General features: G+C 42.7%; 1 protein-coding gene across 8 annotated transcripts in view; it reads right to left on the bottom strand.

The window, feature by feature from the left end:
- Positions 1-13506, bottom strand: part of MCOLN2 (mucolipin TRP cation channel 2) — a 31164-nt gene that overhangs the window by 13346 nt on the left and 4312 nt on the right. For 7 of the 8 annotated variants that reach the window (XM_055815325.1, XM_055815330.1, XM_055815324.1 and 4 more), the window contains 9 exons: positions 11970-12143; positions 8239-8383; positions 7597-7684; positions 7351-7447; positions 6817-6916; positions 5168-5283; positions 3663-3812; positions 2236-2337; positions 1994-2116 (listed from right to left, as the gene is read on the bottom strand). In XM_055815325.1, coding sequence (XP_055671300.1) covers positions 1994-2116; positions 2236-2337; positions 3663-3812; positions 5168-5283; positions 6817-6916; positions 7351-7447; positions 7597-7684; positions 8239-8383; positions 11970-12143 — 1095 coding nt within the window. The remainder of the gene's footprint in view (positions 1-1993; positions 2117-2235; positions 2338-3662; positions 3813-5167; positions 5284-6816; positions 6917-7350; positions 7448-7596; positions 7685-8238; positions 8384-11969; positions 12144-13506) is intronic. The other variant, XM_055815329.1, reaches the window with a different exon arrangement.

Below are 13506 nucleotides of genomic sequence, written 5' to 3'. Positions count from 1 at the left end.
CTACCTGTCATTCAGAAAGCCTTCCGAGTTGTAGATACGAACTATAGCTGTATTGTGAACCTACTGAAGCAGACCCTGGACAAAAACATGGTTTCATTTCAAGGACATTCTCTGAAATTCCCAGCTCCATTTCCCCAGGCTGGAACATTCCCTGAGGCTAAATTCCATTCAACCACCAGGTAAGCACACTTCCCACTCTTGCTCCACCCCTCCAAAGAACTGGATTTGTTAACTATACTTTATTGGACAATATGAATTAACACACAATGTTTTAATGTAGCTATTATCAATGAAGTAACACAACTACACTCACTTGGACTGCAGTCCTATATTGAAAACAAGAGGTGAAGTAGCATACACTTGTAAGGAGAACACAGTTGTACAAGAATAGTAGGTCTGGGTTTAACTATGGCGCTTTTTTATTTACTCTTATTATGCGTTTTTAAAGCTAGTATGAAACCCAGCAGTATGTTATCTGGGAAGAAGTGGTGCATGACACAGGTAGTTTTTGAGCAACCCATGAGTTTCGATGCACTGACACAAAGACGGACCTGCGAAGGGCTGCTCACCTATAGCCGCTGGATCAACGTAACAAAACGCAGGATTCCCACTCCCTCTCCCTGGCTGTAGTAGAGGAAGGAAAAGCAACATACATATTCCCCTGGTTTTGAACATAGGGACTTGGCTCCTGCATACCTGCAGAGCAGGGAAAGCCTTCCCGTGTGTTACTGGGGGCACTGGTGCAGCAGGAGAGCCTGGCAAGCCCAGCCACGGGCTTGGGCAGCACTGCCTTCCAGCGGGGAGCTGTCAGAACACCCCCCCCAGCTGCGCTGGCTTTCCTCCACAGTGATCGGTGACACTAGCAAGAGGTAACATTTTCATAGATAAGCACATTGACTACACCTCCTTCTGCTCAGATAATTAACGTACTTGCTGCAGGGAAGTTACAACAGTATTTACGCTGTGCTTGTTATAAATAATTGAGCCTCTGGCATGACTAAGGATCACGCAGCATCCAGCATCCCACAGAAATGTATTGTCACCAACTTAAAACATGAAAACGTGTGGATTGAATACCTACATTTCTCAATGGAGCAAATTACATTACGTTAGAGGAATCCAAGCTCTGGGGAAACAAGAAGCTGAAAAAGCGCACTGCAGCATGTGTCTGTTAAGACTGTATACTGTCACCAACAAACAAGAAGTCATACATTTGTTACTCATCAATGGACATCTAGAATATCACAACAGGAACCTGCCTTTTTTCAAACTGTCACATAGAGCATCCACCAAAGGGGGGGGGGGCAGGGGGGAGCTTTACAGTTGTTTTTGCTTGTGTTTTGGAATGTACGAAGCCTTACTCCTGTACCCATGTTTCAGACAAGATGACCTACCAGGCACATACTCTGGTATTAACCTTAATAAACAAAACACCCCACCCCCCCCCAACATCCATGAAAATCCAAAGCAAAACACCCCACAACACACACCCCCACAGGAAGCCAAGTAAACGAGACAAGCACTCATCCAGCCCTTTATGAGTCAAGACTTAGGAGCTGAAGTCATACGGCACCAGAAAGATTTGGAAAAACAAAGTCAAAGCCAAAAGATTCCCAGGAACAGTAACTGAACTAGTTGGTGCATCTTCAAACCCCACTGAACCGGGATTGCCAGGAGAGGGCGAGAGAGACGGTGCAACGCGCTTGTGGTCTCCAGCCAGACATCGCCTGGATAAACCATCCACTCTTCACAAACCCAGCCTTGTGCTGGGGATTACATCGAGTTCAAGCACACAGTGAAAGCAAGAACAGTTATTTTGTTAAAAGAAGCAGGTGGCAGGAGGTACATATGGAAATGGAAACGCTCCCGTGTTCTTCACGTTACACTTTTTAAACAGAAACTTGAATTTAAGATCCACTTCTGTTGTTATAACTAGGAACTATACACAGATATGTGTCATTAAAGCAGAAAAAGAGTAAAACTACTGATGTACCTTTTCATGGTAAGGTCCGAGGACAATCCAGCCACAGAAAGTATAGCCAAGATAAATCATTCCAGCACAACAACAAAACCTTAGCACTTTGGGCAATGACGCCTGCATAGTCAAAATGAGCACCTACAAGTCAGGGTGGAGGAACAGAGAAGCGGAAAAAAGCCACAAGTTAAAGAGACCTGAATAAGAGTGACAGACATAAATATATGCTTTAATCGTTAAATATTTGGCTCCTGCCTTACATTGTAAGTTTGAAAATATCCCAGGTATCTGATGACTCCAACCCAGACAAACAAAGTTGATGTTCCAAGTAAAATGCTGCAGACATCGTAACTTGTGAGGTTCTGAGGGATCCAAACAGAGCAGGTGGTCAAGTTACAAAGCAGTAGGTATGCCAACTTGACAGCTATTCAAGTTCCAGCAGCTCAAACAAACAAAGCAGGGCAAGCCAATAGTGAAGGGATGTTGCTACATCACAAAAATCAGACCAAAGTGAACAGCAGTTATTTACCGAGATCGCTCATAAGCAATAGTGCTGCAAATGAAAGCATATCTACGCTGATATTCTTGAAGTTTTGCACGAAGTCTGGAGCAACTGAAGACCTTACTTTGGTTGCAACAGTTTTAGAATTAGACTGAATACCTCCAAGTTTTTGTTTAAATTAGGTTAATATATGCAATCATTAAGCAAGCAAGCTCTCATTCACTATTTAGAAAAGCATGAGCCTTTATTTAAATGAAAAAGTAAGCCTCAGGACTACAGCTCTTTCCATGCTACATGTATTTACATCTCTGAATGCAATAGGCTGGCAGCTCTTTGAAGCCCAAACATCATTTTTACTACCAGTGAAGTTTATAACCAATTCTACTTGCATTTTACTTCAGAAAGCTAGAACTGGTTGCAATAAGCATGAGATACCCATCTAGCTCAAGATTTCCTACCCTCATCCCCCCACCTCACCATGCAGCTGGAGGTTCTCAGGTGCCTCCCCTGAAGGCCACTCTGGGCATCTGCCCTTTGAGCCTTAGCACACAAGGCAGGAGCAGCACACTACTGACCCTGTTTTTCCCAGAACACAAAGTTTAGCGAACACATGAATTGTTGACATAATGCTCTATTTAAACAATTAAAAAAAAAAACACAACCAAAAAACCTAACTCCAAAATCCCCCTGAAGAGTTGCCAGCTGGACAAAGCATATTGATTTCATCAAGCCCAGACGGGGAGGTCAAGGACTAGCAGGTGACACTGTGCCTGTAGCTCAGAGAGCCATCAAGACCCCTGTTTTATCCAAGGAGATGACTCTTGGTGCCTTTGTACAACGTACCATTTCTGTAAGAAGCTGTAACAACCCAAGTTGTTGTTAGACAGCTCCTAACAAAAAAAAAAACCACACACAACCCAGGTCCTATACCAGGGATTAGGTGTCTTAGCACTGTGGAAGTAAGATGTTTGAATTGCTTACACGGTCTTACTGAAAGCCTTTGGGGAAAAGGGACTGAAACCACTTATTAGTCAACCTAGCACTAGGAACTGAAGTAGTAAGAACCAGCAAAAGTAAAAAATGAGCTATCATAGTTACTAGTCTTCTTGTTATTTGTCCAAGTTTAAACACATTACACTTGGTTGCAACAAGACTAGTATTTTATCTGAAGTATTAAACACTCACCTTGGCTTTTATTTCCATTTTTAGGATCGACCCAATGATTGTCATCACATCACTGATAATTACCAGGACATACCACCCATTTATGAACTCCAGGCGATCAGCGTGACAGACATGACGCTTATATTTCTCCAAGAAGAAGTTCACAAATCTCTATAGACAAATATTTAGGTGTTTAGTTACAGGTCACCTTAGATGAAAATTATGTACAGATGCTCCAGTAGTGCAGCAGTGCTTAAGTTTCACATACCCCCTTTTCCTATAGTATTCATCAGAATACTAGATTAAAACCCACTCAATAGCAACAGAAATAAGAAGAAAATTAAGATTGGTTTAGGCCAGTGAAAGCCAGCTTCCCACAGAAGAGCTAACTTCATAGCCAATCCCTACTAGCCTAACCATGACCTGTCAGCCCCTTTTTAACACCCTTCACAAAAGTTTCTATCCACCTCCAACAGAGCAAAGCCACCCAACTGAAGGAGTGAAAGAAAATTAATAACTCAAATACAACTCTAAGGTGAGAGCGCTCACTTCCAAGAGGGCAGACAATAGCACATCTCACTCCCAACACTGCCTACCTGCTTTCACTTGCTCTTTTTGCTCATGAATAAATGCTGATGTCCCTATTCCTGACAGGAGTTTAACAATGCCTTTGCTGAATTGTGTCCTCCTCACCCTTGTCTTGTTTACAAGCTACCAAAAGGATATATTGAACAAGATCAGCAAGTACCTGTACTTCCATATCCCACCTACCCCACGCTCTTCTCTCATAAGCTGTGTGCTTGCAAAGTTTGTGTCAGTTAATGGTTATAAAGCCGTCACATCTCAGAGCCTCGCTGTTTTTTCTGCATCAGTATTTGGACCAGAAGAGCTGACTCTGCTCACATGAAGCTCTGCAAGCAGCTTTAGATGAAGTTGGACAGGGCTAGTCTCAGTCCACCAATGAGGGTGAGCAGGGAAGGTGACAGCAGATTGTGATCAGGGATTGCGGCAGGAGAAGGAAAGAAGAACTGAAAGAGGGTACTTCCAGCCCCAGAAAGACCAAAAAAACCCCAGCCAGTTAGACTCTATGCCATACTTTACATTTTCTCCAGTTAGAGCTGGCTTTGAGGGATGTTTAGATGGCATTAGTTTATGTCCAGACCTCTATGGGAATTCTACTCTGAAACCAGGGAAGGGAGAATTCATGTTTTGAAGGTACAAGGTGTGTTGGCTGTTAGCAGTCCAAAGACTCAGAAGTCTTTTTTTGCGTAAAATCCTGGACAAAGAAAAGTCTTTTTCCATTGAGAGACATAATGAAATTCTTTCTCACTTACAGCACTACACAAACAGCTAGAAACACTTCATAGACATCTACACATCCTTTCCAGAGATAGCTATAATAGGAAGTCAGCAATCTCCTGCAACAGATTTTACTACTCAATGTTTCAGAACACGTCATTTCACAAGACTAGTGACAAACAAGACAGAGACAAAGCAAGCATTGAGATTGCCAGCACTGTCCTTACCTTTTGTAGTCTCAAGGCAAGAACGATGGATCGTGTGCAGAGAATGAGAGAAGCAGAACAACTTAAAATGACAAACCCATCAAAGACTAGAATATATTGAGTGTTCTTCTGCAGAACTGTAAAGAGTCAAGGAAAGGATGTAGAGTTAGTCTTTTCACATCTCTCTCAGCACAAATTGCTACAAGATATTTAGCATTTAAACACTCTCAACCCATAAATAGATGGGTTAAGAAATATTCTTCCTGCAAGCATACCTTGAGCTTAACAGACCAGAGAATTCCATGAAAACAGCTATGGAAATTGGGCCACAAGAGTGAAAAGCATGTTCACTTTCTTCAAAATAAACCCCAAACGGGTGTATTAATACAGGTGACCCCCTTTTCCACTGTTTACCTGTCCGTCTGTGCTCAGTGTTATGACTGCAGAGGGTAAGAGAAACAGACTTTGGCCCATATCAACACTAAGTTAAAAAAACCAACCAAACCAAAAGATCCTGCCTTATTTCTTATGCCCTCACTGGCAATCAGAAACTTGTATGACTTTCTATACTATATTCTTTTCATCCAATGGTTTAGAAGCCATTATGTGAACCCAAATCAGGTGTTTTCCTTTGCTTACTCCTCTCAATTGTCCCTACCTTTTTCACAACATAGATTTTAACTATATGAAATAGGCAAACACCTATTTTTAACTGTTGCAATAGCACTTCACCTTACCTTTATTAAAGAATTATGCACGCTCCCTCAACTGGTTATTACATGCAAAATAAATTACTCAAGAACAGCTAGTTGAAAGACAGCCACAAGAAGTTATACATAGACACAAGCCTTAACACTTCATGGTTATTCAGAGTGTGCTCTAAGAGACCCCTTTAGTATCAGTACTCCGTGGTATTATCAGAGAAAAGCTGGCTTTGCCCAGGCAAAAGGCAAGCCAGTTGACATATTTGCTAATCAAGATCCTATATAGCACAGTGAAAACATTATTTCACCACAGTCCTTTACAGCAAGTCAACGCATGGGAGAAGCAGTTGCACAGTGCTCAGTCATAGCTACTATTGCTCTGAAGGGGCTTTTAGCATATATTCCTTAGCTATCAGACCAAGCCTTAACACTAGAAATACAAGGCAGATGCCACCCTTTGTTCATGCACATCATTAAATCTAGCAGCAGTGGTTAAAAAAAAAAATCTCTACTTCCAGAAATAGTACACTTCAATTAGAGGAGAAAAAAACCCAACACAACAAAAAACTGAAAGCTGTAGAAGGTTTGAGTTAGGATTTACCATTGTTAGTGCATTAAAATTGTTTCAGTGATCTCAGAGCAGCAGAAAAATTAAAATCTATAGAAGAAACATTCACCCTCCTTCCAGGTACAGCTTGCTGCTAACACAGAGCACTAATACAGAGATGCCCATGTCACCTCATTTCGATACCCTCATGAAAAGGAATTATTTCGCAGCTCTTAATTACAAAGAGGTAATGAGTTGCATCAGGCAAGGGGTTTTGGTGGGGTTTTTTGTCTTGTTTTAAGGGCGGGAAAGGGAAGGACAGAATGGGGAATATCTTGCTGGACAAACTGTTATAGAGCAGGGGAAGCGATGGGAGTTGCCCAACACTTATCACGCAACCACACATGTGCCATACTTACCAGAGCTAAATATGTGCCAGTCCTTGCACTCTTGAATATCAGTGTCACTATCAAAATAGATTTTCATTTTTCCACTCTGAGCTCTATTATTGAAAGTTATCTGGGAACACAGAAGTATATCAGAAACAGAAGTAGCAAAATTTCATTCCAGAAAACAAATCCTGCTAACTGCAATATTTGTTAGTCAGGTAAGCTTTAAGAACACTGTCACCCTAAATGGTGGCGTAGACATAACTTGCGGATGTGACCCATACTGCATAAAAAGCAGTATTCCAAGAGGCCAAGCTTCAAGTTTAACCTTTAGAAGAATAATACTTATTCCTTTCTCAGGTTATGAAGTTACCAGCTGGAATACCACAAAACATTGTGCAGTGGCAACACCATTTCAGAAGCCTTTGGGAAGGAGGAGTAAGGGCCAGGACATGCTCAGCTGCTTCTCTCTTGCTGTCTAGATACAAGGACGATACCTACCCCTTAGCTTAAGCTTTTATTATACATAGAGCATTGGAAGTGCCATACACCATATTCACTTACAGTATTTTGAAATGCATAGCAGTCAGGCAATTCACGGGCATGGATTGTCTGTAGAGCAATGCCTTTCAGCTTGAAGGAGATTTCAACCTGTATAAGCCTGCATGTTTTAAAAAGCACATAAGTATATTTAAATACACACAAAAAAAGATACACACATACACCAACTGCATGAATCAGAATCCATCATATAATATATATGAAAGGACAAGTTGAAATAAAAAAAAAATTCCCCCCACCCCACTTTACCTGTAAAATTCAAGATTGAAAAAAGAGGAGTTCAGCTTCTGTTCAGCCTTCTTACTGGCTAGCTCCTGTGGCTTTAAAAAGATACATTCTGGAGAGAGAAGAGGAAAAGCTGTAATCTTAAAAACTTAGGAAACAGCATAAAACTGACTTAACTAGAAAACAGACAACGAGTCCTAATCAGGCAAAATGTTAATTCTCAGCAAGCCTATCCATACAGAGATCCAGCCAGTGGGATCAGAAGCAGGTTCATGTACTTACTCCAGAGTAGCTAGCAGCCAAGACAGCTCCAAGAGGCGGTAAGGGCACCCACCCGCTGAAGGTACAGACCGACCAGCACCCCAGATTCTGTACCTGAACTTTGGGGTGTGGGGGGTGTGTGTGTGAAAAAAATCCCGCCCCCCCCCCCCCCAAAAAAAAAATAATCAACCAAACAGAACAACCTGCTAATGACATCTTCCTATAGTTTAGGAACGACAGCTGTCATTTCTGGGCAGGTACTAAACACCAAGGAGGAAACAGGCAGGAGGCATGGTAACATCCCTGCTATTGCCACACAAAGCTATTGGTTTTAAGCTTTACTGATTTAGCATTAGAATAGTAGTACTCCATAGCAAGACATTTTTTAATACAACAGTACCATACCTGTTTCAGTAGAAACATCTATGTTCAGCGTATCATTGGAATGAAGCATTGTGCTTTTCTTATACTGTTGTTTACAGATTTTTAAACCCGATCCATCATGTTCATAACCAAGCGTCCCCAGGGATATGTTCTTTAATTGCTTGTACTAGTTTAAAAACAAAACAGAAGCAGAAGTTAGAGTCATCTTTTTTTGCATTAGATAGTAACTTGCAATCTCAGAGTTATGCACATCAATATTGCTTTTTACATTTAAAAAAACAAAAACCCCCATTTATTTCCACATAAAGTCTGTAAATTGAGAGTGGGTATCTCATGGGAAGCTAAGAGGGCTGCTGGACACTAATTATTAGTGATTTGCATCCTGGTGACACAGTGGCTGGCAGCCCCATACCTACTGGGCTGCCTGCAAACGATTACCCATGTGCCAGCCAGCAAGCCAGCAGACAGCTTTTAATTAGATGCCTGGCAGCAACTTCAATGCTGTATTTATTGCTACTAACCATACACACTCCAGGGATATCTCATGTGTTCACCTCATGAAGGCGTTAGTTTTCACATCACTTGACAGTTGATTGCTTTACATACAATCCAAATCACAGTTCTTATCAAATCCACCCCCACAGCAAACCCGAAGCTGTTCCCTGTGCAACTACAGAAGAGGAAAGCCATGCGTCCGCTATATAACCAGCGACCAAGGAACATACACAGAGCTTGAGCAGCCTCCAGAAGTAATTTAACCCACCTGCTTTACACAAGCACCAAAGCAACGGCAAACACACCTGTGAGAAACATGCTTTCTTTTTCCACTTACTCTAAACACATACAAAGAAGGTGACTTGTGCCGTAAGATAAGCTTGAAAACAAGGACTAGAAGTGGAAGTGACTAAAGCTATGCCAAGCCAAGCACTGTCCACGCATGGATCAGCCCTGAGCACCACTGAAGAACTCCATTCAAGGCCAGTCCTCCCCCAGCTTGCCTTCCACACGTCCTTGGTGTCTGCTGGAAGCAAGACAGATCCTCTGATCCCTGGAGTCACACCTTGCGGCCCTGCACAAGCAAGGCAAACCCTGGGGCACAGCTCTCCCTGTGGTTCCTGGCTCCTGAACAGCTGAGCAATCAAGGACTAACCATGCAGGCAGCTGCCTGACAGCTCAGCTTTGCACCAGCTAACATCGTCCAAGAGCAGCCAGCCAGACCCATGGCCCTTTGAGGAAGAAGGCATAAGCATCTAGATATTCTTCAGATGTCATCAATACCTCACCTAGTGAAAGGGCTCAGGGCAGTGCACAGCACTGGTCTGCTCCGAGGGAAGCATCTAGCTTCCCAAGAGACCCAATATAAATAAACATGGGAGGTCAGAGAAAGTTTCCCATGCCTTAACTATCCAGCTGACTTTGATATAGATTAAACCCTTTTTCCCTTAAACATAGATTTTGTTATTATGCACCATTCCGTGTCATCTTATTTCCTCCTTCCTATGGGCATTACAGCCACTAGCTCATCTTGCGGGGTACAAAATCCCAGCAGTCATTAATAACCACATGCTCCACATCCAAAAGGAACTACCATGTTTCCACCCAAAGCTCTGCCTCACAGTGTCACTACTAGTCTTCACAGCTGAGCTTGCAACAAGTTTAGACAGCCCTGGAGAAAAGCACAGCCTCTGTACCATCAGAACGTTATCTTCAACTCAGAGTAAACTAAGGAAGCCAAGTCTAACTAAGGCAGGTCGAGTGAGTGGGAACAGTCACTACTCCACTCTGAGGACACCTCCAGATCACTGCACCCAACAGCTGTTGCTCCATCCACGTGCTCTTTCGGGCTCTGCCTGACTGACAGCACAACACGTGGCTCTGGGCTGCTCACAGGCCGCTTTCAAGCAATACTATGCAGCAGTAAAAGCAAAATTTCCATTTATACATTTCTAAGCAGCCTCAGACACAGAGCAGCCAGCAGAACATCCCAGTCCCACAGGCACTGCTGCAGGGCAGGGTACAAGTGTAACAACTCCACACAGCTTCTTCACAGTAGCAACTTCCCAAATTGGACCCAGGAAAGGAGCAAGGAAGAGCTGCACACTCTTCAAAGTGGAAAAGTATGTTTGTTTGGGTTTTTGTAGGGTGTTTTTATTTGCTTGTTGGTAGGGTATTTTCCCCAAAGAGTGAAGATATCCCAGTGGTACATTACACTAAGCCTAAAATTTATTTTTTTTTTTTAACAACTCTGCTTTGCTGTGCCCTATTACCACCTTACACAACATCATAACCTTCTGCTCGCCCCACCTCCCAGCTGCACAGTTTAAACTAAAACTCAAAACACCAAAACCTACGGCTTCTAGCTGCCCAGCTCAAAATAAAAAAGCCTTACTTTTAGCTTAGGATCACCTGGTTTGGCTCTTCCTAGAGAGCATCCTTGAAAATAATTAAAAAAAAAAACAGAAAAAAAAAGCAACACCATAATGTTCACCTGGAGGCACACTTTTTGAAGTCTTACATATGATGAAAAGCCTCAGGAACTCCATATGACACTAAAGAACCCAGATTACACAAGTTTAATCTCCTTAAAGGATATGTCTACATTTATAAAACATAGACATTTTATGAAGAGACCTTTTTCTGATGCCTGTATCACACATTGGCTCATTCTTGATGATATAAAGCTATTATTTCTCTACTGTCTTCTATCTGGACTTCACCTCAGCCTTAGTGCCTACAAAAGAAGGAGAGTGAGACAAAGCAAGCAAGGAAGAAGAAGAAAAAAAACAAACATAGTTTATAGCAGAAATAGTGGCAATATTGAGAGGTCAAAGCAAGGCTGAGAAGACTACTTCAACGCTTATTTAACATACCAGGACCGAGTCTTGGCCATGTCCCGCACAGCGGAGACAGCTGATGGTTTGATCTGTGGATGGCTCTGCTGTAGCTTAGAGGAGATGGCAGAGCAGGAGCAGCCGCAGGTGGGTGCATGTTTAGGAAGGAGATATAGCCTTCACACCACGCCTGACTGACAGCAGCAAAACTGCTTTAAACCAACTGCCAGAGTTTAAACGGAGTTTAACAGTTCCCAAGGAAAACAAAAGGTGATTTAAAGCCACTTTCCATTCATCCAGCATGAATTGTTTCTGGGCTTATCGGCATCCACAAACACAAGAGATGTTTCATTTTACACACACACTGTCATCTCGTGACTTTAAATATATCAATATTAGACACAAAAATGCTTACTGAATTTTCATCCTAGGCTTATTCACTTTCTTCCCATGATTGTAAAAAGGAACCTGTTCTTTAAAATACCACCCCCCTAACCAAGGCAAGTGCCCCTACACTCCTGGATGTATGATAGTCCCCATTTTGAAGCCTCTGGCACTCACTACAATGCTGCAACTCAGTATAGCTGTAAGCAAAATACTTTTAAATACCATGCATAGGTATGTTCAGGTCCATAGCTCTTCAAAGTAAGACCTAAACAAAGGTTCCAGTTCATGCAAGATGACTGATTTTCAAACTTGCTGGCTTTCAGTACTACACACTACCCAAGTAAAATTTTGGTTTGTATTCTTCTCCAAGAGACAAAAACACAGACAACAAACTTCAGGACACCCCACCTACAGTGATTTGCTGAAATATCAAAACTGAAATCCAAGAATGGAGACAGAAACCCAGAGCCTTAGCAGAAGCTTACGATGAACAGTGTCAAAGTCAAAGCTACAGCTGTAAACACACACACTTACCTGATTAATAACATAAAAAATGCTATCATAAGCATCCTGTTGTGTATATATACTGCAGCTGTAGTCATCTTCATCAACTCCAGAATAGCCTTTCAGGAATAGGTGTTTAAAAGCCACAGTGTTTTCCTCTTTGAATGAGACCACCAACTGGTTACTCAAACCAAAAAAAATAAGCTGACAAGAAAAAAAAAAACACAACCAAATTTGAATTGTGAACACCAGTCAAGCAGCAACATTTTGGGAACAGCTTTGACTTTAAGTGCCTGTGACTATAACCCTGCTACAACAGGAGCAAAGAATCTGTTGACTAATGCCATAAGACTACTAAAGTCAAGGTCACCACATGCAGGGCAGGGGAAACAGAAATCTAAGTCTCCTACCAATTCCAAAAATTACAGGCAGCAACTGAACAGCCAGCTAGATCACTGCCACCTTTCACACATCCTGGACCAACAACTCTAACTGGGATTTGCCAGAACTTTTGTTGAGGATGCAAATGGCAGAAAAGCTAACCTGACAGCACAGCCTGCTACCCCAGAAATGCCCTGCTTTGCTATGGGACAAATTCCTGCACCTTCTTCCTACCCCTGACACAGCACAGGATTAGAGCAAACCTATGTGGGACCCCACAGAAACAAAAAGCATCACCTGCCTGACCCAGGTGCTGGTTAAGGAGGCTGTAATAAGCAGCAGCCAGCAGAGTTACTACTCAGGATTTGTGTTGCCCTACTGTTTGGATGCTCCCATTTCCCACCAGCACTAAGGAAAATGTATAAATGGAGCCTAGAAGCTAGAGACTCAAGCAGCAAGAGTTTCTTCACTAGTAGCAGGAAGATATCCCAAGCACCAAATAGCTAATCCTTCAGCCTAGGTTTAAACTACTTACTAACAGCAAATGTGAAACTGTCCCATTACTGCACGGAGCTTCCAAGCGCCGCAAGTAACCAGCAGAAGTAGGGAAGAAGCAAGAGTGAGAAACTACAAGCAAAAGAAATGTAAACTTAGAAACCTCTCAAAGCAAAAAGGAAGCTCCACTAACATCTAAATTCCTTCATTCAAAACAATGAAAACTGGAAAGCACACCTATTTTTTCCCCTTCACTGGAATACATCATCTTTTGATCCAGAAAGAATTGCTTGGAGATGGGGCACCCTTTCTTCATAGCTTATGCTGCCCGCTGCCTCCTTCCCCACCTCCACTTTAATACACTCCCTGTTCTCAGCAGCCCTGTCACCATGGGTCGCAATGGTGCCAGCACTAGTGTAAATAGCTTATTTTAGCTAGTCTGGCCCAGAGAGCCCGACCACGGCATCCTGCTTGTGCCTGCAGCCAGAGCCCCAGCAGGACACCAGCATGGCACAGCCCCAGCACCAGCTGCAGAAGCCAGGAGAGGAAGAGCGGGAGCTGCCAACACCCCGCAGGCACACCTAAGCCACCTTCATTCTAGAGGGCGAGTCAAACACAAACCTGGAACCTGCAAGTCTGTTTTTAGGAGCTGTTTGCAGACTGTCAGATGTCAGTCCTACATCTCAAAGGT

This window comes from Falco peregrinus, chromosome 10, assembly GCF_023634155.1.
Source record: "Falco peregrinus isolate bFalPer1 chromosome 10, bFalPer1.pri, whole genome shotgun sequence".
Classification (NCBI taxonomy): domain Eukaryota; kingdom Metazoa; phylum Chordata; class Aves; order Falconiformes; family Falconidae; genus Falco; species Falco peregrinus.
The sequence above is the reverse complement of the archived record's forward strand: the minus strand, read 5'-3'. Positions and strand labels throughout refer to the sequence as shown.